At 44.9% G+C, this 27,935-nt stretch overlaps 1 protein-coding gene across 1 annotated transcript; it reads left to right on the top strand.

The window, feature by feature from the left end:
• Positions 1 to 5,734: 5,734 nt before the first annotated feature.
• selenol (selenoprotein L) lies at positions 5,735 to 24,324 on the top strand. The gene is made up of 9 exons (XM_067983714.1): positions 5,735 to 5,908; positions 9,537 to 9,615; positions 10,353 to 10,406; positions 11,127 to 11,172; positions 13,245 to 13,369; positions 14,183 to 14,297; positions 15,448 to 15,570; positions 16,902 to 17,039; positions 23,216 to 24,324. The coding sequence occupies exons 1-6, from the start codon at positions 5,809 to 5,811 to the stop codon at positions 14,253 to 14,255; spliced, it is 477 nt and encodes a 158-aa protein (XP_067839815.1). The 5' UTR covers positions 5,735 to 5,808; the 3' UTR covers positions 14,256 to 14,297; positions 15,448 to 15,570; positions 16,902 to 17,039; positions 23,216 to 24,324.
• The last annotated feature ends 3,611 nt before the right edge of the window (positions 24,325 to 27,935 follow it).

The following is a 27,935-nucleotide window of genomic DNA, read 5'->3' as shown; positions in this document are numbered from 1 at the left end:
ATCTACTGGTTTATAGTGGGTGAATGGAGTTGAGGTACAGATGGTCTCCTTATCTAAGGAAAGATATACCTGCCTTAGAGGGGGTGCAACAAAGTTTCACTAGATTGATTCTTGGGATAAGAGGGTTGTCCTATGAGGAGAGATTGAGTAGAATGGGCCTATATTCTCTGGAATTTAGAAGAAAGAAATGTGATCTAATTGAAATGTATAAAATTCTTAGAGGGCTTGACAGGGTCGATGCTGAGAGGCTGTTTCCCCTGGCTGGAGAGTCTAGAACTAGGGGTCATATTCTCAAGATAAGGGGTCAGCCATTTAGGATCGAGATAAGGAAAAATTTCTTCATTCAGAGGGTGGTGGAATTCTCTACCCCAGAGGGCTTTGGATGCTCAGTCATTGAGTATATTCAAGACTGAGATCGATGGATATTTGGACACTAAGAGAATCAAGGCATAGGGTGGGAAAGTGGAGTTGAAGTTGAAGGTGAGCCATGATCTAATTGAATTGGGGAGCAGGCTTGAGGGACTGTACGGCCTACTCCTGCTCCTATTTCTTATGTTAGATCAGCCATGATCTAATTGAATGGCGGAACAGGTTTGAGAGGCTGAACCAAGAAACAATACAGGAAGCCCACTGTGTACTCCTGAGGGCTTATAGACAGGTCAATGCCACACTGACAGACCATACATTGCTGCACTAGTAATTTCTTTTATTATGTGAGAGATGAACCCAGAAGTAAATTGAAATAATGAAACAGGACTTTCACTGTTTTGAGGTGAGCCAATCGTATCAAATTTAGAATGCAGTAAACTAAGTTTGGATGAAGTAAAAATTGGTTCTAATTACCAAGGTGTCCACTATCTCTCAGCTATGCAATTTCCTAGTGAACTAAAGGCATTGGGGCTCCCACACAGGTGTACCTATCTGGTCTGGGCAGCTTCACACCTCAGAACAACCTCACTGAGTGAATTTCTTTTGAAGAAATCCCAAACGCTTTCTCAACACATGTTTTAAAAATAATATTACCAATCAATTAGATATCTACTATTAGTGTCTGCCTATCATTTGGTAGTATTCTTGCTACTGAGCCAGCAGGTTGTGGAGCCCCACTCCAGCGTTTTGAGCACACAATCTATTTGATAATTCATTGCAGTACAGAGGGAGTGCTGCCCAGTTGGAGGTGCTGTCATTTGGATGTGATGTTATACCAAGGCCCTGTCTGCATGCGCAGGTGGATGTTAATAGTACCCATGGCAGTATCTGAAGAGCAGGGAGTTCTCTGGTGTTCTGCCCAACATTCCTCCTCACCCAAAAACATCTGTCTGTGGGACTTTATTGCTGCATTTAGCTAAGTAATAACAGCGACTGCGCTTTGAAGGTAAACCGCTGGTTGTAAAATACTTTGGGGTGTCATGAGACATGATGGGGTAGAAGCTGGTATGCGCTGTGCCTGTTTTTCGGACATGATGTGGAGATGCTGGTGATGGACTGGGGTGGACAAATGTAAGGAATCTTACAACATCAGGTTATAGTCCAACAATTTTATTTTAAAAATTTTATTTTATTTTAAAATAAAATTGTTGGACTATAACCTGGTGTTGTAAGATTCCTTACATTGTTTTTCGGACATAAAGCACTCCAATTTAGCAGTGGGATGCCTGCAACCAATCTGCACAGGCATTGGTCCCACTGCTAAATTCACGGGGTCCTTTTTTTTAGGCCTCCGCTGGTTGGGTCCCTTAAATATGTAAATTAGTGGCCTCATGCCATTTGAAGGACCCCATCCAGAAATTAGTCAGCGATGAATGGGGCAGATGTTGGGGTCTGGCCCACTCAGGATTCTTCAGCTGCCGCTAACAAAAGACAAGTCAATTATTTTTCTCTCTTTTTAAAATAGAAACGTTCCTATAGAGCCAGGAGGAGCAGGAGTGGTCCTCCTGATTCCACAGGAGTCGCAATGCTCCCCACTCCTCCTGTAGCCTACTCCAATCTCTCCCCCACCCCCCCCCCCCCCCCCCGCCTTTTCTCGGGACTCACCTAACAGCTGCTGCCTGTGGAGACGCAACTAGCGCCAGCAGATTGCCCCAAATATGTTGATGAGGATCGAGGAACAATTTCTATTGCACTGGTCCAAACCAAACTCTACCCCAATAAAGCACTATATATACATATATATGTATGTGTGTGTATATGCGAGTTCTTTTTAGATAAGTGTGAACTACTCACCTTTGACACATAAATAGTACCTGAATCTTCTATCACTTGACAGGCAACTAACAGTGTGTGGTATGGAAGCATAGTGGTTATGTTATTTTACTAGTAATTCAGAGGCCTGGACTAATAGTTCAAATCCCTCCATGGCAGCTGGGGAATTTCAATTAATTAATTAAATAAAAAATCTGGAATTAAAAAAAACTAGTATCAGTAACAGTGGCCATGAAACTACTGGATTGTTGTAAAAACCCATCTGGTTCACTAATGTCCCTTTAGGGAAGGAAACCTGCTGTCCTTACTCAGTCTGGCTTATATGTGACTCCAGACCTACAGCAATGTGGTTGATTCTTAATTGCCCTCTGAAATGGCTGAGCAAGCCACTCAGTTGTTCAAGAAGGAGGCTTACCACCACCTTCTCAAGGGCAATTAGGGATGGGCAATAAATGCTAGTCCTGCCAGCGACGCCCACATCTCATGAATGAATAAATTTTTAAAAACTACTGCATCAGTACAGCATATGTGCTTTCAGCTTTTCTTGAGGTTTTTTTCAACAGAACAGGTGAATTGAATCAATTGTCTTGTTCCTGGATAAACGGTAAGAAATCCTGTATAACATCTCACCCCAAAAGATGCATCTCATGAACTATCTGAGACCCTAATGCCCACAACGGGCTAGGACTGATTATTGAAACGTTTTAATGTCTTGTATCTTGCATTTCCTTTGAAGACGGTGGTCAGAGCAATTTTGATCAAAGGAACAATCAGACACGTGGTACATTAAGTAATAACATAAAAATGATCCCATGGGATGGCAATGAGAAGTTAAATACACATTGCCTGGGATTCAAGCACCCAACAGTGTTCCATCCCTACAGGATACAATTCAATTCACACTTTTATCTCAACTAATTACTGATAGAAATGGATTTACATGCAGCCTTTAATCACCAACTGCAATCTTCCATTTTGAATGTGAGTTACTATAATACGTAGAACTTCCAGCACAGGAGGAGGCCATTTGGCCTGTGGTGCTTGTGCCGGCTCTTTGAAAGAACTGTCCAATTTAGTCCCACAGTGTAGCTTTTGAAAATTCCTATGGAATCCGCTTCCATCATCCTTTCAGGTAGTGCGTTCTAGATCTTAACAACCCACTGTGTGAAAAAATTTCTTCTAATTTCCAGTCTAGTTCTTTTGCCAATTATTTTAAATCTATGACCTCTAGTTACTGACCCACTTGCCAGAGTAAACAGTTTCTCCTTATTCCCCAATCAAAACCCCTCATTATTTTTGAATACCTCTATTAGGTCTCCCCTTAACGTTCTCTGCTCTAAGAACAATCCCAGCTTCTCCAATCTCTCCACATAACTGAAGTCCCTCATCCCTGGTATCATCCTGATAAACCTCCTCTATACCCTCTCCAAGGTCTTGACATCCTTCCTAAAGTGCGGTGCCCAGAATTGTGTACACTACTCCAACTGAGGCCTAACCAGCAATTTATAAAGATTTAGCATGACTTTCTTGTTTTGTATTCAGTGCCCCAATTTACAAAGCTAAATATCCCATACGCTTTCTTAACAGCCTTATCAACTTCCCCTGCCACCTTCAAAGATTTGTGAATATGCACCCCCAGGTCCCTCTGCTCTTGCACCCCCCTCAAAATAGTACCATTTAGATTTTACTGCCTCTCCGTGTTGTTCTGGCCAAAGTGCATCACTTCACACTTATCCACATTAAATTGCATCTGCCATGTGTCTGCCCATTTCACTAGTCTGTCTATGTCCTCCTGAAGTCTGTTACTATTCTCCTCGCTATTTACTATGTTGTCAAGTTTTGTATCATCCGCAAACTTCAAAATTGTACTCCCTATACAAGTCCACTTCATTTTTATATAAAACAAGAAAAGCAATGGTCCTAACACCGATCCCTGGGGGACCCCACTGCATACTTCTCTCCAGTCAGAAAAACATCCGTTCACCACTACCCTCTGCCTCCTATTCCTTAGCCAATTATGTACCCAAGTTACTACTATCTGTTATCCGGACAAAAACTTCTATTTTTGTCATGCATTTGGGGTGGGAGGTCCTTTCGCATTCTGAGAAATAACTACAATGGAGATTGTTTGGAACTGGGTGTTTAACTCAATAGAACATCATTTTTTTTTAGTGCTTGGGTGAATTATCTCTGGTTATCTTAAATCTACAACAGTGTAATGAGACTTTTTTTTCTTTTTTTTTAGTATCGACTGCAAGTTCAGTCACAATGATGCTTGATTACTTACTGGTGTGTCTGAAAGGCATCCAATCGTATCACAAAAGTGACTTCTTTTTGGAAGTGCAGCCAGGTTTTTGTAGTGACTTTTTTTGTGTTTTTAGGCCCCCCTTTTATAAGAAGGGGGGTTTATGTGCAAAAAACCCAAAGAAACCAAAACAAGTATCAAATTAAAATTTTATTATTGTGGTCCAGGATGCACTCCAACCCCTGCTGTGCCCAGGGGGAGGGGAAACAGCTACAGGGAGGGGGGAACAGCCCCAAGGGGATGGGGGAACAGCCATGAGAGAGGGGAAAAGTGAGGCTTCATCTCTGAAAACTGCAGCCAAAGGAAAAATAAAGCGAGACTGCAAAACCCTTGACTTTATTTATTTCAATAGCATTCCCACATGGCCAGCATAGCACAGAGAGTGTGTTGGGCACACAGATTACCCACTCTACCTGGCCGACGTCTAGACTGCCTGGTACTTCCTGGTGTCGCAATCCATTCCGTTTCATAGTTCCACTAGCAAGAGGGTTGTTAACCAGAGGACACCGATTTAAGATAATTGGCAAAAGAATCAGAGGGGAGAGGATAAATTATTTTACGCAGTGAGTTGTTATGATCTGGAATGCACTACTTGACGGTGTGGGTGGAAGCAGGTTCAATAGTAACTTTCAAAAGGGAATTGGATAAATACTTGAAAAGGAAAAATTTGTGGGGAAGTGGGACTAATTGGATAGCTTATTCGAACAGCCGGAACAATGGGCCGAATGGCCTCCTTCTGTGCTGTAAGATTCTACATCTGAGGGCCCTTCCACACCCCCAACACTAAGACCTCAGGCTTTTCTCTTACTTGGATGTGTTGCATTAGCTCCCTCAGAGTGTGTCTTCACCTCTGATAAATGCTGCTGTTCACTCTGGGCTTTAATAAAAGGTAAGGTATGGAAATGGAGTACATCAGTAATGAACACCTGAGCGCCATACGGAGATAATGGGAGATACAGAGAAGAAAAGTGAGGAGAAACTATCTGAAAGTTACTGGGAAAAAATGAGTGGGATTTTCTCACCTCCCCCTGGGGCTATTTGCCCTTCTGGGGCTGTTCCTCTGCTCAGGGAGCTATTCCCCCCTCCCCCTGGGGCTGTTTTCCCCCTCCCCCTAGGGCTGTTCACCCCCTCCCCCTGGGGTGGTTCACTCCCTCCCCCTGGAGCTATTCCCCCCCTCCCCCTGGGGCTGTTCTCCCCCCCTCCCCCTGGGGCTGTTCTCCCCCCCTCCCCCTCTCCCCGCCCCCCGGGCCGGCTCTGTGCGGAAGTCCGGCTTGTGATTGACAGGCGGCAGCGCGAGGCTGATGGAGGGTCCGGGGGAAGCAGAGCTGCTGCGGGCCCTCGGGGAGTTGTCGCGGGCCGGCAGGGACATCCTGGCCGCGGCGAGGAAGGAGAGCGGTGGAGGTGAGGGCCGCTCCGGGGGAGGAGGCTGTTTAAAGGGCCCGGGGCGGAACCCGGAACTGGAGTCTGGTCAAAAGGGGAGAGTGGGGGGTGGGTGAATCTGAGGGGAAGGGGAATATGGGAGAGGGTAGAACCTGTCCCTTTAACCTGCAGTTTGTGGTTCATTGCTACATTAATAAGACACATGGCCCTTCCCCAGCCCAGTCCCTTGGGGCCACTGTCTTTCTGTTGCCCCAGTTAGGAAGAAGAAGATAGAACCTGGAAATCTGAAATCCTGGGAGCGCGACAGGGGGCTGAAGAGGGAGGCCGGGCACGGACCTCTCCGTCTTCTGTCGAAGAGGCCACCTCTTTAGGTGCCAACCTGCTTCCCCCCTCTCACTCTCCCCTACCCCTCTTTTATTTCCACAGGTGCCGTTGGTTCCACTGCAACCTCCCAATGCCCCCCTCCCCTTCGTAGAAAATTGAGCAGATGTGGGAATAACTGAGGTCTGAAGTATCTGTGTGGACCAGAGGGCTGCAGATTGCCCGGGAGAATGATGAGGAACAGGGTGGGGGAGGGTTCATGAATCCGGCACTCCAGGTGGGGAGTGGACCCTGTACAGGCAGCGTCTTGGCACATTGTGGGTGGGCAGCCTGTGAAGGACCATCCAGAAGGGAAATCTCAGCTGAGCTCCGAAGAAAAGGTTTTCCCCAACAGTGCAGGATCTGCCTATCGGCTGACCCAGTGTACTTTTTCTCTACTGCTTGTAGTCAACATATCTCAACCTTGAGGCTTTTACATCCCTTGACGAACCAGACAGTTCACAATCTTGGCAACTTATTTGACCCTCAGATGAGCTTCCGACCCCATATCCGCTCCATCACCAAGACCGCCCACTTACATCTCCGTAACATCGCCCATCTCCGCCCCATCTCAGCTCACCTGCTGCTGAAACCCTCATCCATGCCTTTGTTACCTCTAGACTTTTTAAAATTTGTTCATGGGATGTGGGCATCGCTGGCGAGGCCGGCATTTATTGCCCATCCCTAATTGCCCTTGAGAAGGTGGTGGTGAGCCGCCTTCTTGAACCGCTGCAGTCCGTGTGGTGAAGGTTCTCCCACAGTGCTGTTAGGAAGGGAGTTCCACGATTTTGACCCAGCGATGATGAAGGAACGGCGATATACTTCCAAGTCGGGATGGTGTGTGACTTGGAGGGGAATGTGCAGGTGGTGTTGTTCCCATGTGCCTGCTGCCCTTGTCCTTCTAGGTGGTAGAGGTCGCGGGTTTGGGAGCTACTGTCGAAGAAGCCTTGCAAATTGCTGCAGTGCATCCTGTGGATGGTACACACTGCAGCCACAGTGCATTGGTGGTGAAGGGAATGAATGTTTAGGGTGGTGGATGGGGTGCCAATCAAGCGGGCTGCTTTGTCCTGGATGGTGTTGAGCTTCTTGAGTGTTGTTGGAGCTGCACTTGACTATTCCAATGTCCTCCTGGCCGACCTCCCATCTTCCACCCTCCATAAACTTGAGCTCATCCAAAATTCAGCTGCCCGTATCCTAACTCACACCAAATTACATTCACCCATCACCCCTGTGCTCACTGAACTACACTGGCTTCCATTCTGGGAACGTCTCGGTTTAAAAATTTTCATCCATGTTTTCAAATCCCTCCATGGCCTCACCCCTCCTTATCTCTGTAACCTCCTCCAGCCCTACAACCCTCCGAGATTTCTGCGCTCCTCCAATTCTGGCCTCTTGCACATCCTCTATTTTCATTGCTCCACTATTGGCGGCCGTGCTCTGGAATTCCCTCCCTAAACCTCTCCGCCTCTCTACCTCTCTCTCCTCCTTTAAGACGCTCCTTAAAACCTACCTCTTTGACCAAGCTTTTGGTCACCTGTCCTAATATCTCCTTATGTGGCTCGGTGTCAAATTTTGTTTGAAAATCACTCCTGTGAAGCAAAATTGTCAAACCAATGGAACACAACATACACTGGGACATGGGAATAACAAACAGGAGAAAATACCTTACAAAGAAGCACAAAGTGCACAATTTTAATTATTTACAGGGACGTTTTACTACGTTAAAGGCGCTACATAAGTGCAAGTTGTTGATATTTTAGCAATTTCTGGTGCTCTTTTGGTTGTGGGTTAACTCTCCTCCATCGTCCATCGCAGATGATGACCACTTAATATGCTCCTCTGCCCTGCTGCCAGGGACTATGGAAGTGATTCTAGAAACACAGACAGGGGTACTCACCTACCTTGTCTTGCAGTCACTCCTTTCCTTCCATCCGCTTGTTGCTGTGCGTTGTGTTCTTACTGGGTTTGAAGTCAGTGATACCACCTGTGACCGCACTCTGCTATCTCGGGCTATCTGCTGCAGTTAGTTCCCAGTTGTGGCCATGTCCTCCATTCGGATGACGTGTCCTCACCAGAAATGCTGTGCTCTCTGAGTCACAAGGTCGTGGATTTGAGTCCCACTCTAACGACTTGAGCACTAAATCCAGGCCGACACTCCCAGTGCAGTACTGAGGGAGCGCTGCACCGTCAGAGGTGCCGTCTTTCAGACGAGACGTTAAATTGAGGCCCTGTCTGCCCTCAGGTGGATGTGAAAGATCCCATGGCACTATTTAAAGAGGAGCAGGGAAGTTCTCCCTGATATGCTCATTATCACATTGCTGTTTGTGGGATCTTGCTGTGCAGCAATTGGCTGCCACGTTTCCTACAGTATAGCAGTGACAACACTTCAAAAGTACTTCATTGGCTGTAAAGCACTTTGGGACATCCTGAAGTTGCCAAAGACGCTGTATAAATACAAGTCTTTCTCTAATGGGAGGTTCTCCACAAGTCTCACTCAAGTCTTTTCCTTCTTTGTCTCATCACCAGTGCCCATTTACTGGTTCATGGGAGCACTTCATAGTCTTTTATCTCATCTTGCCACGTTATGATGGTGCATGTGATGCTCTTTGAGTTCTGTCAGTTGACAATCCATGCCTTACATGTGTAGGGAATCTAAGTTTATCAGGGTCTTTCATTCTCTATCAATTCCTCCTTGTTTCCAATTACTTTTTTTTAACCCATATAATCAAAAAAGACCCCTTACACAGATTGGTGTATCATACATCCATAAATGCTTCTTGCACAGCATTCGTACCTTCACAACAACCTTCGATTCTGACTGAAACATGCTCTGCTTTTCTTCCATTCTCATCCCTTCTCCATCCCCCCCCCTTTCCCCTTACTACCCCTCATATTGAAGGAGGGGGGTGATTTTATTCAGCCTCATCACTTGATCTAAGCTCAGATTGTCCATATTGTATATTCAAGGATTGGGGACAGACTGGGTGCAGAGCGGGTGTTCTCCGTCCCCAACCCCTCCAAATTTTACTACATCACTTTTTACAATGCCGCTGGTTTCCATTTTTTAAAATAAAACCTTGTCCACACGTACGAGCTTTTTGAACCACCTCTCTTGGAGGCAGTCAGGCTATAGTTTTGTTGCCTTTGTCTAGTTGTGTTGTTTGGCAACAGTGCTCATTTTTAATTCCACTCATCCCTTTCTTAGCTTCCCAAGTCTTCCTGAACTTCCCATCTCTAATTCAATGTCCCTGGATCGTGGTCTAAACCTGTCCTTGTCTTTTCTTTCCAGAAATGGTGCAAGGATTTGTTTCCCAGAAGATAGGTCGGCTGGCTGGAATGATTCAATTATATGCAAACTTTCTCAACAAGTAAGTAACAGAACCAGTTCCTTTGTATTGTTGTTAATTTTAGTAGGCGGTCAGCAATATAAAGAAAGAAAGAACTTGCATTTATATAGCACCTTTCACGACCTCAGGATGTCCCAAGGCATTTTACAGCCAATGAAGTATTTTTGAAGTATAGTCACTATTGTAATGTAGGAAATACAGCAGCCAATTTGCTCACAGCAAGGTCCCACAAACCGCAATGTTATAATGACCAGATCATCTGTTTTTTAGTGCTGTTTGTTGAGGGATAAATATTGGCCCTAGGACATCTCCCCTGCTCTTCCTTTTAATAGTACCATGGGATCTTTTACATCCACCTGAGAGGGTAGACGAGGCCTCAGTTTAATTTCTCAGCCGAAAGACGGCACCTCCGATAGTGCAGCGCTGGGAGTGTCAGCCTGGATTTTGTGCTCAAGTCTCTGGAGTGGGACTTGAATCCATGACCTTCTGACTTAGAAGTGAAAGTGTGCTACCAACTGAGCCACAGCTGACACTTATAAACAGCTTGTCAGGGCCTACATATCAAGACATGTCTTCATTACAGTTGCTCTCGGTTTCACCTTTGCTGTCGCTCTGCTTAATGTACAAAACGAATCAAGAGGAAGCAATTGGGGGGACGAGGTACACTTTCTAACGTAAACCTCGACAGACAAAAAAAATAAAACCACTGGATTTTTTTTTAAGGAAGACAACTAAAGAATGTTTTTTCCTCACTAAAGTTTGCACGTGCACAAGAGAAGTGATGCAGAAGTCCTGTGGAAAACATTGTTCCGGTAAGTATTTCGAGGCATCGTAAGTGGATTGGCAGTTAAACCATTGGCGGGTGTTGGAACTTATGTTTCTTCTTTTGGCCGGGGTGGGGGGGGAGCATAAGAACAGGAGGAGGCCATTCAGCCCCTTAAGCCTGTTCTGCCATTCAGTTAGATCTTAGCTGATCTGTATCTTAACTCCATCTACCCGCCTTGGTTCCGTTACCCTTAATACCCTTACCTAACAAAAATCTATCAATCTCAGTTTTGTCATTTTCAATTGACCCCCAGCCTCAACAGTTTTTTGGGGAGGGGGAGTGAGTTCCAGATTTCCACTCCCCTTTGTGTGAAGAAGTGCTTCCTGACATCACCCCTGAACGGCCTAGCTCTAATTTTAAGGTTATGCCCCCTTGTTCTGAACTCCCCACCAGAGGAAATAGTTTCTCTCTATCAACCCTATCAAATCCTTTAATCATCTTAAACACCTCAATTAGATCACCCCTTAATCTTCTATACTCGAGGGAATACAAGCCTAGTCCATGCAACCTGCCCTCATAATTGAGCCCTTTTAGCCCCGGTATCATTCTGGTGAATCGGTGCTGCACCCCCTCTAAGGCCAATATGTCCTTCCTGAAGGTACAAGCAATACAAGGGAGGGGGTAAAGCTAAGTTTACCTGTGTTGAGCATAGCAATAAATCGGGCACCTGTCTTCTAAACCAATATATTTATTTTGTATATGACAGGTCTGCTGCTGTTAGGGACCAGGTGGAAGATTTGCTGCAGTTTGAGGTAGTTCTGCTTTGGTTTTTAAGCTGTACGTTGGCCAAAAAATTATATATAGTGACTATTGTTGAGTTAATCTTTGGCGCACTGCTATCATTTCTATATATAAAACCTCACCAAGTTTGATTTGAAATAGAGAGGATCATTTTAACCTAACACGTCGGGCCGGAATCTCTTGGGATTGAGTGGAAGGCCAATTTTACACCCCGCCCAATATTGACTTCAACAGAGAGTAAAATGGGATGGGATGTGTAACCAGCACCGCACCCGATCCCATCAATTTCCCGACGGGCGTTTTAGGGTAATATTGGCCCCCCTCAGAGTTTTGCTTCAACCTATGAGTTTCCAGATATCTGAGGATGGATTCACATTACTGCTGCGGTGTGGGTGCAAAGTATTTCTTTATGCTTCACGCCGACCCTGCCGTGTTATGGTGTGAATGCTGCCCGAGTCTGTACTGAGGAGGGTCCCCAAATGACACGAGAGCGAGATTCTCACTTTGGACCTTAACACCTGGTTTACGCCCCTCAAGTTTCGTGTCAGTGTGAAACCACTTTGCACTAAATGTAAATCCATAGTGTAAATGTCTGCTGAATCAGTCTACGATGCACCCTAATGATGCATCTTTGAAGTATAGTCACCGTTGAAATGCAGGAAACACGGCAGCTAATTTACGCACAGCAAGTCTGTTCATAAGAAATAGGAGCAGGAGTAGGCCATATGGCCCCTCGAGCCTGCTCTGCCATTCAATAAGATGATGGCTGATCTTCGACCTCAACTCCACTTTCCTGCCCAATCCCCATATCCTTGATTCCTCTGGAGTCCAAAAACCTATCTATCCCAGCCTTGAATATACTCAATGACTGAGCATCCACAGCCCTCTGGGGTAGAGAATTCCAAAGATTCACAACCCTCTGAGTGAAGAAATTCCTCCTCATCTCAGTCTTAAATGGCCGCCCCTCATCCTGAGACTATGCCCTCAAGTTCTAAACTCTCTAGCCAGGGGAAACAACCTCTCAGCATCTACCCTGTCAAGCCCTCTCAGAATTTTATACGTTTCAATGAGATCACCTCTCATTCTTCTAAAATCCAGAGAATATAGGCCGTTTCTCATGGTCACCGCATGCTGCCTTCCGATTGGCTGCTTACTGCCAATGCTGGTCCATGGTGAGCCAATTGAAGTCAATCACATGCTGAACTCCCAGACCACGGGCCTGAATGCTTTGCTGTTTTCTTTGATCACGTCCTTGTTCTCGGGATATGTGCGCATCCCTGGCAAAGCAGTGTTTTTGTTGCCCAGAGAAGGCGGTGGTGGGCCATCTCCTTGCACCGCTGCAGTCCTTGTGCTGATAGAGTGGGTAGGAAATTCCAGGAGTTTGACCCAGTGACGATGAGGGAACAGTGATTTGTGGCCCAATGGCCTAGAACCATTTCTAACAAAGTCTTTCCACCATCTACAAGGCACCAGTTAGGAGTGTGATGGAATACTCTCCACTTGCCTGGATGAGTGCAGCTCCAACAACACTCAAGAAGCTCGACACCATCCAGCACAAAGCAGCCCGCTTGATTGGCACCCCATCCACAACCCTAAACATTCACTCCCTTCACCACTGGCGCACTGTGGCTGCAGTGTGTACCATGCATAGGATGCACTGTACCAACAGCACTTTTCGACAGCACCTCCCAAACCTGCGACCTCGACCACCTAGAAGGACAAGGGAAGCAGGCACATGGGAACAACACCACCAGCACGTTCCCCTCCAAGTCACACACCATCCCAACTTGGAAATATATCGCCGTTCCTTCATCGTCGCTGGGTCAATATCCTGGAACTCCCTCCCAAACAGCACTGTGGGAGAACCTTCACCACACGGACTGCAGCGGTTCAAGAAGGCGGCTCACCACCACCTTCTCAAGGGCAATTAGGGATGGGCAATAAATACCGGCCTCGCCAGCGACGGCCACATCCCATGAACGAATTTTTAAAAAATTGTGAGATTGGGGGGGGGATGTAATTTATTTTCCATTCAGCAAACCTGTCACACTAACTAGTAGCTGTCGTCTCTCTCTGATCCTAGATTGAGTGGAACAGTTTCCTTAGCGATGTGGATACCAGATTAAAGGCTGACTGTGTCCAGACCCAGCTGGGATTGGGCGCGCAGGTTCCTGGATGCATGACATTCACAGATGCGAGAAGTGGGAGGTAAGTGATTATACTAACTCTGGGAACGCCGTGAGAGTAAACAATCCCTGGGTACACGGCAGAAAAAAACCTTCAATTAACCACCCAATGCTCCCTTTGACAACTCGCCCGCTTTAGAAAATTGCATGGGTAATTTGTGCAGAGCAAATACCCACACATATCTCACCTAAAGAGGTTCTAAATTTAATAACAGCAAGAGAACAATCGGGAATGAGAATAGGCCATTCAGCCCATTGAAGTCTATCCCTTTAATACCTCTAAGTCTCCATCAAAGCCCATCCCTCTATTATCCCAACTTCATCTCTCCTCAGTCCCCCAACTCTCCCATTGAAGTCCATCTCTTCAGTCCCCTAACTCTCCCGTTGAAGTCCATCTCCTCAGTCCCCCAACTCTCCCATTGAAGTCCATCTCTTCAGTCCCCCAACTCTCCCTTTGAAGTCCATCTCTTCAGTCCCCCAACTCTCCCTTTGAAGTCCATCTCTTCAGTCCCCCAACTCGCCCATTGAAGTCCATCTCTTCAGTCCCCCAACTCGCCCATTGAAGTCCATCTCTTCAGTCCCCCAACTCTCCCTTTGAAGTCCATCTCTTCAGTCCCCCAACTCTCCCTTTGAAGTCCATCTCTTCAGTCCCCCAACTCGCCCATTGAAGTCCATCTCTTCAGTCCCCTAACTCTCCCATTGAAGTCCATCTCTTCAGTCCCCCAACTCTCCCATTGAAGTCCATCTCTTGTATAAACGCAAGTTCTTTCTTTTTTTATAAAGTAAATGCCCACTGAGTGCAGTAAGTACGAGCTCCGTTTGGTTTCTGTTTCAGGGAAGTTCTACTCGACGAGTTTCTCCAGCACCAGGAGAAGCTGCTGCTGGTCTTGCTGAGGCATTTTGCCTGATTACCGTGACGAGATCACCTGGCACAGCTTCAGAAGAACCAGGTACTGTCCCCACCCCGTGAAGCGCCCACTTGTTTAAATCAGGCAATTGTTTAAATCGGGTAAATAGTGCAAACCGTGTAAAGTGCGCCGGCTATTTTGGGCAGAAACAGCTGCTCGGTGTGCAGTTGGCACCTAGTTAAGCTGCGGTTACTTCATATACTTAAATCACCTCTGACCGGTGTCGGCTAAATCTGAAGGTGTTTGAAGAAATTGTGATTGACAAATGCATGAACAGGGGCAGCTTTCAAGCCTCAGTTCAATATTTAAAATCAGTTGCTAATAGATTAATTCACCTAATATCCAAAAACCCACATTCACTTTCCATACTTCCCGATTGAAATAATTCTGTCGACAGTTTATCCAGTTTGCAATTAAAACTACACCTTCAGTTCCCCTCATTTAGTCACACAGAAAGCAAGATGTCAAGTTTCACCTGCAACAACTGACTATTGTGCAAGATCTTAGTTTAATGTTCAATTTTAATTAGGTAGCCTAAGAAACAAAAGTGAGGAAATGATTCATCTGTAGCAGTATACAGAGTTCTAAACAAACAACAACTTGCATTTCTATAGCGCCTTTAATGTAGTAAAAAGTTCCAAGGCGCTTCAGAGGAACGATTATCAAACAAAATGTGACACCGAGCCACATAAGGAGATATTAGGGCAGGTGACCAAAAGCTTGGTCAAAGAGGTAGGTTTTAAGGAGCGACATAAACGCCTCGATTTTAAAATGTTCATCCGTTTTTCAAATTTCTTCATGGCCTCGCCCCTCCCTATCTCTGTAACCCCCTCCAGCCCTACAACCCTCCGAGATCTCTGCGTTGCTTCAATTCTGGCCTCTTGCACATCCTCGATTTCCTTCGCCCCATCATTGGCAGCCGTGCCTTCAGCTGCCTAGGCCGTAAGCTCTGGAATTCCTTCCCTAAACCTCTCTCTCTCTCCTCCCATAAGATGCTCCTTAAAACCTATCTCTGTGACCAAGCCATCTGTCCTATTATCCCCTTATGTGGCTCGGTGTCAAATTTTGTCTGATAACGCGCCTGTGAAGCACCCTGGGACGTTTTAATACATGAAAGTCGCTGAATGAACATAAGTTGCTGTTGTTGATTGTGAAGCCCTGGTAAATGTCAGCTTTGTTGTGTTTTGTGCAGAGCTGTCTTGATGCTGTGCCGCTGAAGGTTCTGGTGATCTCGTTCGGCTGTCAGGAAGGGGCTGTCCGGTGGCTTCAGGAGACTGAGTGTCCCTACGATATGTTACTGGATCCCATTCGCCAGGTGCTTTGCTTTTTAAGTTTTTAAAGCAGTTCCCAAAGTGCAGACGGTGTTCCAGACCAGGATACGATAGAATCGTAGAATCTTACAGCACAGAAGGAGGCCATTCGACCCATCGTGCCTGTGCCGGCTCTTTGAAAGAGCTATCCAATTAGTCCCACTCCCCCTGCTCTTTCTCCATAGCCCTGTGAATGTTTCATTTGCAAATATTTATCCAATTCCCTTTTAAATGTTATTAAATGAATCTGCTTCCACCACCCTTTCAGGCAGTGCATTCCAGATCATAACAACTCACTGCGTAAAATATATTCTCCTCGTCTCCCCACTGATTCTTCTGCCAATTATCTTCAATCTGTGTCCTCTGGTTACTGACCTTCCTGCCAGTGGAAACAGTTTCTCCTTATTTACTCTATCAAAACCCTTTATAATTTTGAACACCTCTATTAAATCTCCCCTTAACCTTCTCAGCTCTAGGGAGAACCATCCCAGCTTCTCCGGTCTCTCCGCAGAACTGAAGTCCCACATCCCTGGTGAATACATTAATATCCTGCTGGTGATTAATTCTATTTGTCGCTCTCTCACTTTGAAACCTGCGTGTTTTTTGATACTGTACTGACTTTGTTTTGCATTAACCAAACTGAGGTAATTTGCTTAAGACACACGATGTTTGAAACTAGTAAAGATGAAAGTCTGTGGCAGTTCTGTTTTCTCCTCGGGGCCCGACTCTCTTCCTCCTTATTTCTTTCCTGTTTCTCTCCATCTGCATCTGTTTAACTGCCTTTCATTGCCTTTCATTCTCCGATCCCATCTCTCCTCTCCTCTTGTTTCACTTTTTCTGTTCTCTTCCCCTCCCCCCCCCCCCCCCCCCCACCATTGCGCCTTTCAGATAGTAAAACGTCCCAAGCCGCTTCATAGGAGCGAGTATCAGACAAAATTTGACACTGAGCCACATAAGGAGGTATTAGGACAGGAGGTATGTTTTAAGGAGAGACTTAAAGGAGGAGAGAGAGGTAGGGAGGGAATTCCAGAGCTCAGGGCCGAGATGGCTGAAGGCACGGCCGCCAATGGTGGGATGATGGAAATGGGGGACGCTCAAGAGGCCGGAAGTGGAGGAGCGCAGAGATCTCGGGGTGGGGGGGCGGCGGTGGTAGGGCTGGAGGAGGTTACAGAGAAAGGGAGGGTTTTGAACTGGAAGATGAGAATTTTAAAATCGAGGCGTTAGTGGACCCGGGAGCCAGTGTAGGTCAGCGAGCACAGAGGTCGAAAATCTACCCCACTGAGTCATGTATGGTTCTAGTAACGTTTGAATCTCGCCTGTTTCTTTTCTTTTGCAGTTGTACCATGCATTTGGTTTGGGAGCATCCGTTGAAAAGGTCTGGAATGTCGGCCTACTTTCCTACTACGCGGAGCAAATAGTCAGCAATCGATCCTTGCCAAAGAAATTTGAAAACATTCCGGATGACCCTCACCAGGTGAGTTAAGTACCACCTCATAAGTAACCAGTCCACATAGTATCATATCATAGTATGTTACAGCACAGAAGGAGGCCATTCGGCCCATTGTGCCTGTGCCGGCTCTTTGAAAGAACTGTCCAATTAGTCTCACTCCCCCTGCTCTTTCCCCATAGCCCTGTAAATGTTTTCCTTTTCAAGTATTTATCTAATTCTCTTTTGAAAGTTACTATTGAATCTGCTCCCACCGCCCTTTCAGGCAGTGCATTCCAGATCATAACAACTCTCTGCGTAAAAAAAATGTTACCTCATGTCACCTCTGGTTCTTTTGCCAATTTCCTGAATGTCAAGCACCTACTGCATTTCATCATGAGAATCAACATTTGCAAAATGGCATCATGGACTCCAGCCTTTTGCCAGGTCTTGCTATCTGTCCCTTCTTCCTTTGCAACTTGCACTTATGGTCAACTGCGATCAATAATCATTGGAAATTGAGTGAGCAGAAACATCCAAAATGTAGTGAGCTCCTCCTGCTCCCAGTGATTTGCCGTGAATATAGGTGTCAACTGTGGTTCAGTGGATAGCTAGCTCTCCCGCCTCTGCATCAGAAGGTTGTGGGTTCGAGCCCCACTCCAGAGACTTGAGCACATAACCCAGGCTGACACTCCCAGTGCCAGAACTGAGGGAGTGCTGCACATGTCGGAGGTGCCTGGGTAGGATGGGACGTTAAGCAGCTCCTTCAGTGGATGTAACAGATCCTGTGACAAGAGCAGTGTGTTATGCTAATGTCCTGGCCAACGTTTATCAAAAACAGATTAACTAGTGTTGTTGCTGCCTGTGGAACCCCACTGAGTGCAAATTGGCTGCCGTGCTTGCCTACAAAACACCAAGGTTCACTGGGTTTATTCTGGGTATGGAAGGGTTGTCTTATGAGGAAAGATTGAGCAGGTTGGGTCTATACTCATTGGAGTTTAAAAGAATGAGAGGAGATCTTATTGAAACATACAAGATTTTGAGGGGACTCAATAAGGTAGATGCTGAGAGGATGTTATCCCTCATGGGGGAATCTAAAACTAGGGGGCATAGTCTCAGAATAAGGGGTCACCCGTTTAAGACGGAAATGAGGAGGAATTTCTTCTCCCAGAGGGTCGTGAATCTTTGGAATTCTTTACCCCAAAAAGCTGTGGAGGCTGAGTCATTGAATACATTCAAGGCTGAGTTAGACAAATTTTTGATCAGCAAGGGAGTCAAAGGATATGGGGAAAGGGCGGGAAAGTGGACTTGAGGTAAAAATCAGATCAGCCATGATCTTATTAAATAGCGGAGCAGGCTCGAGGGGCCGAATGGCCTACTCCTGCTCCTATCTCTTATGGTCTTATTATGGTCTAAGAGCAGTTCGTTGGCTGTGAAATGCTTTGGACATCCTGATTACATGAAGGGTGCTACAAAATGCAAATTTCATGTTCCTAATCTTTTAAGCAAAGTATTTGTGGACTTGGGTTTACTATGTACTAGTTTCTTTACTAAGGAATTTCAACTAATAGGGCTGATTCTTAGAATCATAGAATGTTAAAGCACAGAAGGAGGCCATTCGGCCCATCGAGCCCATGGCGGCTCTTTGTAAGAGCAATCCAGTTAGTTCCACTCCCCCACACTTTTCCTGTAGCCCTGCAAATTTTTTCCCTTCAAGTATTTATCCAGTTCCTTTTTGAAAGCCACGATTGAATCTACTTCCACCATCTTTTCAGGCAGCACATTCCAGATCATAACTACTCACTGTGTAAAAAAGTTTTTCCTCATCTCATCTTTGGTTCTTTTGCCAATCACCTTAAATCTGTGTCCTCTGGTTCTCAACCCTTCTGCCAATGGGAACACTTCCTCTTTATTCACTTTATCTAAATCCTTCATGATTTTGAACACTTCTATCAAATCTTCCCTCACCCTTCTCTGCTCTAAGGAGAACAACCCCAACTTCTCCAACCTATCCACATAACTGAAGTCCCTCATCCCTGTAGCCATTCTAGTAAATCTTTTCTGCAATCTCTCTAAGGCCGTCACATCCTTCCTAAAGTGCGGTGCCCAGAATTGGACACAATAGTCCAGTTGTGGCCGAGCCAGTGTTTTATAACTTCCTTGCTTTTGAACTCTATGCCTCCCAGTATCCCGTATGCTTTTTTAACTGCTTTCTCAACCTGTCCTGCCACCTTCTAAGATTTGTTCACATGTACCCCCAGGTCTCTCTGTTCCTGCACCCCCTTTAGAATTATACCATTTATTTTATATTGCCTCTCCTCGTTCTTCCTACCAAAATGCATCACTTCGCACTTCTCTGCGTTAAATTTCATCTGCCCTATGTCTGCCCATTCCACCAGCCTGCCTGTCCTCTTGAAATCTATCACTATTCTCCTCACTATTTACTACACTTTCAAGTTATGTGTCATCTGCAGATTTTGAAATTGTGCCCTGTACTCCCAAGTCCATGTCACTTATATCAAGGAAAGCAGTGGTCCTAGTACCGACGCCTGGGGAACACCATTGTACACCTCCCTCCAGTCCAAAAACAACGGTTCACCACTACTCTCTGTTTCCTGTCACTTAGCCAATTTTGTAACCATGCTGCCACTGCCCCTTTTATTCCACGGGCTTTAATTTTGCTGACAAGCCTATTACGTGGCACTTTATCAAACGCCTTTTGAAAGTCCATATACGCCACATCAACCGCATTGCCCTCATCAACCCTCTCTATTAGCTCATCAAAAAACTCAATCAAGATCGTTAAACACGATTTGCCTTTAACAAATCCATGCTGGCTTTCTTTTATTAATCCACACTTGCCCTAAGTGACTGCTAATTTTGTCCCAGATTATTGTTTCTAAAAGTTTTCCCACCACTGAGTTTAAACTGATTGGCCTGTAGTTGCTGGGTTTATCCTTACACCCTTTTTTGAATAAGGGTGTAACATTTGCAATTATCCAGTCCTCTGGCACCACCCCGTATCTAAGGAGGATTGGAAGATTATGGCCAGCACCTCCACAATTTCCACTCTTACTTCCCTCAGCAACCTGGGATGCATCCCATCGGGACCGGGTGACTTATCTACTTTAAGTATAGCCAGCCTTTCTAGTACCTCCTTATCAATTTTTAGCCCATCCAGTATCTCAACTACCTCCTCTTTTACTGTGATTTTAGCAGCATCTTGTCTTATGTGGACAGTTTACTAATCACAGAATCATACAGCACAGAAGGAAGCCATATGGCCCATTGTGCCTGTGCCGTCTCTTTGAAAGAGCTATCCAATTAGTCCCATTCCCCCTGCTCTTTCCCCATAGCCCTGCAATTTTTTCCTTTTCAAGTATATATCCAATATCTGGTGATAATTAATCTTTTAAAAGAAAATGCTAGTGAAAGGTATGACAAAATGAAGCATTCCTCCCTGTAACATATCACGCTGTCTTTCTGTCACAGTATATACAGTAAAAATCTAGTACATCCACAGAACATGGCCCAGCTTATTTAGGAAATCAGCTGTTATTGTTTGGGTCAGGTATCTGAGGGAGGGACCTGGTCATTCAGTTCAAACAGGGATCGTGTAGGTTTTATTTGTATGCTAGTCGAGCTCCTGCAGCATTTCACGCAATGACTCGGAGAATATGGTCTCTCTCTTATCTGTCTCTGTTGTCATCATGTTGTTGTTTCTCTCTCTTCTGCTTCTCTCATCCCTCTTCAGTTTCCTTTCGCTTTTCTTCAAATAATGTTGAAAAACAACTGAGCAGCAACTGCTAGAAGCCGAAGAAAAATATTCCTTCAGTACAGCTGACTGAACGGTACTGATGCATCCTGGGAAATTAGGTACATTGAACTTGCTCAAACTGCACAATCCAAATTCAGCACATAGCATCACAGCTCTGGGCAAAAATATTAAGTTCAAGCTGGGCCTTCAAGTAAAAACTTTAATGCAGGCATTAAAATACGCAGAGGGCAATTCCATAGATAAATAAAGGCATGATTTTGTGAAATATGTATTTTTCAAAATTTTGTGTAAACCCTTATTTTGGACTTTAGAAATGTCAGTTACTAAAAAAAATGGTGGTTCAAAAACTTTCAGATAGCATTTTGAGCGATTTGTGGGAGAAGGGAATGCAGTGCCGCACAGTGGCCAGATTGTGCAATTACAGGTGACAAGTTTATATCCACATTATAAATGTGGACATAAGAATTTATAAAAAGTTGGCACAAAAGTGTGACAACAAGAGCGAGGAAGAATTAGTGGACAGGATGTGCATGCAAACATAAACTTTTTACAAGATTTACATATGTTTGATTGGCAGCTCTTTTTGAGTTTGAAAGACATATATTTAAATTTGCTTTGTTTTTTTGTACTTGTCACCCTAAATTGAGTAGCCCATCCGAAGCCATCAGAAAGAAGTAGATAGGCCAGAGGGACTTTACTAATGGGAAGCAAAAGAACTGCCATGCAAGGCAGATGCGACTGTTATTTTTTTACCAACTCAAGAGAGATAATTATCTATCGTATAATCTACAGTGTGCCTTAGTTTCGGTTTACTTATCTACTTACCGGTTAATGAATCTGATTGGCAGTTTATAGCCTGTTCTGGTGAAGTTTTTATTCTGCCGCCTTCCAAAATCAAGAAAGATTGGGTTGAGTCACATGATATAACCAAGTGAGGCAGAATAGATATCGAGGGTTTTCTATCTCGAGCCTTAGGTACACTTAAAAAAATATTTAGCTGTAAGGGTGCACTCCAAGCCATATGGAGCAAGGGGTCACTTAGGAAGTGGTCGGAGCCACTGGATCCAAGAGAATATCGAGAGTAAAAACCCAAACAGAATGTTTAATGGTAGCTATCTGCAGGGACATCTTCCCTTTTAATGTCATCAATATAGTTGTGTTGACTTTGTTGAGTAACTTCTTGCCAAATCTGTTGGATTTTCTCAATTTGCATTTTGTCCTTTATACTGGGTAAGTGGCTGCCAGAGAGATGTTAAAAGATTGTCATTACAAATGTTCCTGCCATTTGATTTGTGGTTTGTAAATCAAGACAGACAGGGCCATTAATCTTATTTTTAAAAAGAGCAAAGTATAACCCAATGGGTTTAATTTTGCACTGTGAGGCTCCTGGGGTGTAGCCACACTGGACACGAGTTGTGGACCAGGGAATCGGGCACAGAGGTCAGCACATGTTCACTAGGAAATCAGGAGCGCTGGCTCCGTGCCTGACTCGAGATGTCGGCCGTGGCTCAGTGGGTAGCACTCCCGCCTCTGAGTCAGACGGTCGTGGGTTCAAGCCCCACTCTAGAAACTTGAGCACACAATCTAGATTGACACTCCCAGTACAATATTGAGGGAGCGCTGCACTGTCGTTAGGTGCCGTCTTTCAGATGAGACGTTAAACCAAGGCCCCATCTACCCTCTCAAGTGGATGTAAAAGATCCCATGGCATTATTGGAAGAAGAGCAGGGGAGTTGTCCTGGGCCAATATTTATCCCTCAACAAACATCACTGAAAACAGATTATCTGGTCATTATCACAGTGCTGTTTGTGGGATCTTGCTGTGCGCAAATTTGCTGCCGCGTTTCCTACATTACAACCGTGACTGCACTTCAAAAAAGTACTTCATGGGCTCTAAAGCGCTTTGGGACATCCTGAGGTCGTGAAAGGAGCTATATAAATGCAAGTTCTTTTTTTTAAACATAGAAACGTGTGAAACATAAAACCATTTAATTAACTTTTTTTAAAAATCCCATTATCTGTAAAGATACATCTTTTATTTCTTAGTAGGTTACTTAAATCCAGAGCAATTTTATCTGCCACCAGATCATCGCTTTAGTATTTTAACTGAATTTCTTACTATGTATAATGATTATATGCAGAGAAGTTTACGGGGAGATTTAATAGAGGTGTTCAAGATTATGAGGAGTTTCGATAGTGTAAATAAGGAGAAACTGTTTCCACTGGCTCGGTGACCAGAGGACACATTTAAGATAATCTGACTACACTTCACAAGCACTTCATTGGCTGTGAAGGGCTTTGGGGCATCGTGAGGCACTTTATAAATGCAAGTTCTTTATTTCTTTCTGATCCGCGCTCATATTTAAGGGGGAAGGTCTCACCAATTCTCTTTGTTACTAAACCCGGTGCGAAGGGGGATTTAATTACTTCTTTTTCCTCCCGACAGCTTGGTGGTGACTTTGGCTTGAATCAACAAGGGACCATAATCTTCTTCCATCCCAGCAACTGCCCAACTGACAGACCTGATTTAGCAGAAATACTACTAGCTATGCAATAAAGCTGCTTTTATAGGACACCTGGAAACTGGAACAATAGAAAATCTTTAGTTAAAGAGCTTTGATAAGGATTGACCTTGATTCTAGATCCTGCTCTTTGCAAAACTAATACGCACAAGAAAACAAATAATGACAAATAATTAACGACAGGTCCGATGCCTTAAAGCAGCAACGGTTATACTTTCTTTGGGGCACTTGTTTAGCAGTCAGTGGGGGGCGAACAGATATCTAGGAGAAGATCGTGGTGGAATGTGATTTGATTTGTTCCTAATTGTTCCATTGCGGAACGACTTATGGCAGAATTTCCTCTCAGTGCCTGGGTATAAAGGATCAACTACACGCATTGTATGGAGGGAAATCGACCGGGGTGGGGGGGGGGAAATCACACACCCGTGATGACCTTCCGTCCCTTTAAACGGATGGCCTGGAAAAAAAATCAGGTGGGAGACCCTCTGATTTTCCTCTGTGCATTACCCCCAGGGGCTGCCAGAGGAAAATCTGACCAGCACACACTGGAATTATCCAGCAGCTAAAATGAGAAAGGACAGATTAATCTTTTGGCAGAACTGGTTTGGAAGTTTAACTCGTTTTTCTTGGGTCACTCTTCCTTGAAATGAAATTTGGTGCTTTTGACAGGATATGCGGGAGGTTGTGAACAGCTTCTGTGCTTCAGCTGCTGTACATGGAGCCATGTCCCTGCCTGTTTTGTGCGGATGAAGGTGGTGCTGTCACTCAGCGTGTCTGAATGGTACTGCTCGATGTAATTGTAAAAACAGGCAGGCGGGTCTCTTTAAAACGTGGAGTGTCATCTTGAAAGTGTACTGGCTGCGAATGATAACTCAATGTCGAAATGATGGGCCTTTAAAAAAAATCAAATAAACTTTGAGGAGACTTTGTGGAGACAGTGGCTGCAGAAAACCGAATGTTGTGTTTTCTGTGATGGTCCCACAGAATTCTGTAGGCGATTCAATAAATACTTCTTCACAAGGCGAAAACACAACTCTCTCTGCGTGATGTTTGTTCCATGACTTCTGCTATTTTTCCCAACACATGAATAGGTTGGTCTCTCTCACAGATTGTTGTTATAAGGCTCTGTCAGTCAGTTCACTGGATAATGACACCCACTGGTATTTTGGGACCGAGGGACGTAGTCCTCATGACTTCAACTATCGGATGTTTCCACTTGTGGAGAGCAAAACTGGGGGCAATAAATATAAGATTTGTCACTAATAAATCCAATAGGGAATTCAAGAGAAATTTCTTTACCCAGAGAGTGGTGAGAATGTGGAACTCGCTACCACAAGGTGTAGTTGAGGCGAATAACATAGATGCATTTAAGGGGATGCTGAATAAACACATGAGGGAGAAAAGAATAGAAGGATATGTGGATAGGGTGAGATGAAGTAGAGTGGGAGGAGGCTCGTGTGGAGCATAAACACTGGCATGGAGCACTTTGGCCGAATGGCCTATTTCTGTGCTGTAAAATTCTGTATAATGGAAGGGAGATTGTATCTGTGGGATTAGGTCCAAGGTAATGGAGGGGAGCTGGTATCAGTGGGATTTGGTCCAAGGTAATGGGGGGAGCTGGTTTCAGTGGGATTAGGTCCAAGGTAATGGAGGGGAGCTGGTTTCAGTGAGTTCAGCTTCAAACCTGAATCAGTATCTTCAGGAAAGGAGAAAATGGCGGGGAGGAATTCAGTTAGGATCTCCTGTGTAACACTTATTGCCAGCGTAGAGTCTTAGATTTGTTCTCCACAAACTCAGAGACTTCAGCTGGCCTGGGCATCCCTATTTGGACAGAGAACATTCCTCAAACCCCATCAAAGTTAAGAGCAGAACAGGGAAAGGAGAAGAAAGAGTGATTTCCTCCTCCATGGTCTGGGTCCAGTTCTACTCTGGAATTAGTGAGCTGGCTACCAGCACTCCACAACTACGCAGCCAGGCAACCTCCGATGTCACAATGAGGGTCTAGTCAATCAAGAAGCTTCACATGACCATGCTGCGATGCTTCCTGGTTTACCCGACTCTGCACTAAGTTTAAAATATGTGTGTCAGCCGTGGCTCAGTTAGTAACTCTCACCTGAGTCAGAGGGTCGTGGGTTCAAGCCCCACTCCAGAGATTTGAGCACAAAGTCTAGGCCGACTCTCCAGGTGCAGTACTGAGGGAACGCTGCACTGTCAGAGGTGCCGTCTTTTGGATGAGACGTTAAACCGAGGCCCCATCTGCCCTCTCAGGTCGATTTGAGAGTCCATGGCCACCATTTGAAGAAGAGCAGGGGATTTCTCCCCAGTGTCCTGGCCAATATTCATCCCTCGACCAACATCACTAAAACAGATTATCTGATCATTATCACATTGCTGAGTGCAAATTGGCTGCCGCTTTTCCCTACATTACAACAGTGACTACACTTGAAAAGTACTTCATTGGCTGTAAAGCGCTTTGGGAAGTCTTGCACCCCCTTTAGTTTATATTGCCTCTTCTCATTCTTCCTACCAAATTAATAACTTCACACTTTTCTGCATTAAATTTCATCTGCCATGTGTCTGCCATTTCACCAGCCAGTCTATGTCCCCCTGAAGTCTGTTACTATCCTCCTCACTGTTTACTACATTTCCTAGTTTTGTGTCATCTGAAAACTTTGAAATTATGCCCTGTATATCCAAGTCCGGGTTATTAACATATATCAAAAAGTGCAGTGGTCCTAATACTGACCCCCGGGGATATCACTTCACTCCCTCCAGTCTGAAAAACAACCGTTCACCACTACTCTCAGCTTTCTGTCCTTTAGCCAATTTCGTATCCACACAGCCACTGCCCCATTAATCCTCCAATGCTTCAATTTTGCTATCAAGTCTATTGTGTGGGACTTTATCAAACACCCTTTTGAAAGTCCAAATGCATAACATCAACTGCCCTACCTTCATCAACCCTCTCCATTACTTCATCAAAGAACTAAAAAGTAGAGATCAAGTGATACACAGAGTAAAGATTGGCGTGATACCGAGAGTAAATATCAGTGATATAAAGAGTAAAGATCAGAGAGCAATGTTTGGAGAGTAACGTTTGGAGAGGGATACGGACAATAAATTTTGGAGAGAGATACAGACAGCAAAGTTTGGAAAGAGATAAAGTCAGTAAATTTTGGAGAGAGATACAGACAGTATAGTTTGGAGAGAGGTACAGACAGTATAGTCTGGAGAGAGGTACAGACAGTAAATTTTGGAGAGAGATACAGACAGTAAATTTTGGAGAGAGATACAGACAGTATAGTGTGGAGAGAGGTACAGACAGTAAATTTTGGAGAGAGATACAGACAGTAAATTTTGGAGAGAGGTACAGACAGTAAATTTTCAAGAGAGATACAGACAGTACAGTTTGGAGAGAGGTACAGACAGTAAGTTTGGAGAGAGGTACAGACAGTAAGTTTGGAGAGAGGTACAGACAGTAAGTTTGGAGAGAGGTACAGACAGTAAGTTTGGAGAGAGGTACAGACAGTAAGTTTGGAGAGAGGTACAGACAGTAAGTTTGGAGAGAGGTACAGACAGTAAGTTTGGAGAGAGGTACAGACAGTAAGTTTGGAGAGAGGTACAGACAGTAAGTTTGGAGAGAGGTACAGACAGTAAGTTTGGAGAGAGGTACAGACAGTAAGTTTGGAGAGAGGTACAGACAGTAAGTTTGGAGAGAGGTACAGACAGTAAGTTTGGAGAGAGGTACAGACAGTAAGTTTGGAGAGAGGTACAGACAGTACAGTTTGGAGAGAGGTACAGACAGTACAGTTTGGAGAGAGATACAGACAGTAAGTTTGGAGAGAGATACAGACAGTACAGTTTGGAGAGAGGTACAGACAGTAAGTTTGGAGAGAGATACAGACAGTACAGTTTGGAGAGAGCTACAGACAGTACAGTTTGGAGAGAGCTACAGACAGTACAGTTTGGAGAGAGCTACAGACAGTACAGTTTGGAGAGAGGTACAGACAGTACAGTTTGGAGAGAGGTACAGACAGTACAGTTTGGAGAGAGGTACAGACAGTAAGTTTGGAGAGAGGTACAGACAGTAAGTTTGGAGAGAGGTACAGACAGTAAGTTTGGAGCGAGGTACAGACAGTACAGTTTGGAGAGAGGTACAGACAGTAAGTTTGGAGAGAGGTACAGACAGTAAGTTTGGAGAGAGGTACAGACAGTAAGTTTGGAGAGAGGTACAGACAGTAAGTTTGGAGAGAGGTACAGACAGTAAGTTTGGAGAGAGGTACAGACAGTAAGTTTGGAGAGAGGTACAGACAGTAAGTTTGGAGAGAGGTACAGACAGTAAGTTTGGAGAGAGCTACAGACAGTACAGTTTGGAGAGAGCTACAGACAGTACAGTTTGGAGAGAGGTACAGACAGTACAGTTTGGAGAGAGGTACAGACAGTACAGTTTGGAGAGAGGTACAGACAGTACAGTTTGGAGAGAGGTACAGACAGTAAGTTTGGAGAGAGGTACAGACAGTAAGTTTGGAGCGAGGTACAGACAGTACAGTTTGGAGAGAGGTACAGACAGTAAGTTTGGAGAGAGGTACAGACAGTAAGTTTGGAGAGAGGTACAGACAGTAAGTTTGGAGAGAGGTACAGACA

Source organism: Heptranchias perlo, chromosome 5, assembly GCF_035084215.1.
Source record: "Heptranchias perlo isolate sHepPer1 chromosome 5, sHepPer1.hap1, whole genome shotgun sequence".
NCBI lineage: Eukaryota > Metazoa > Chordata > Chondrichthyes > Hexanchiformes > Hexanchidae > Heptranchias > Heptranchias perlo.
This window is presented reverse-complemented; position numbering and strand designations above follow the sequence as displayed.

Bases quoted from the DNA above. Each gene is read 5' to 3' on its own strand.
- selenol (XM_067983714.1), top strand. From the start codon at position 5,809: ATGGAGGGTCCGGGGGAAGCAGAGCTGCTGCGGGCCCTCGGGGAGTTG. The intron at 9,616-10,352 runs GTAAGTAACAGA...TCCTCACTAAAG, and splicing joins TATGCAAACTTTCTCAACAA to TTTGCACGTGCACAAGAGAA. The intron at 11,173-13,244 runs GTAGTTCTGCTT...CTCTGATCCTAG, and splicing joins AAGATTTGCTGCAGTTTGAG to ATTGAGTGGAACAGTTTCCT.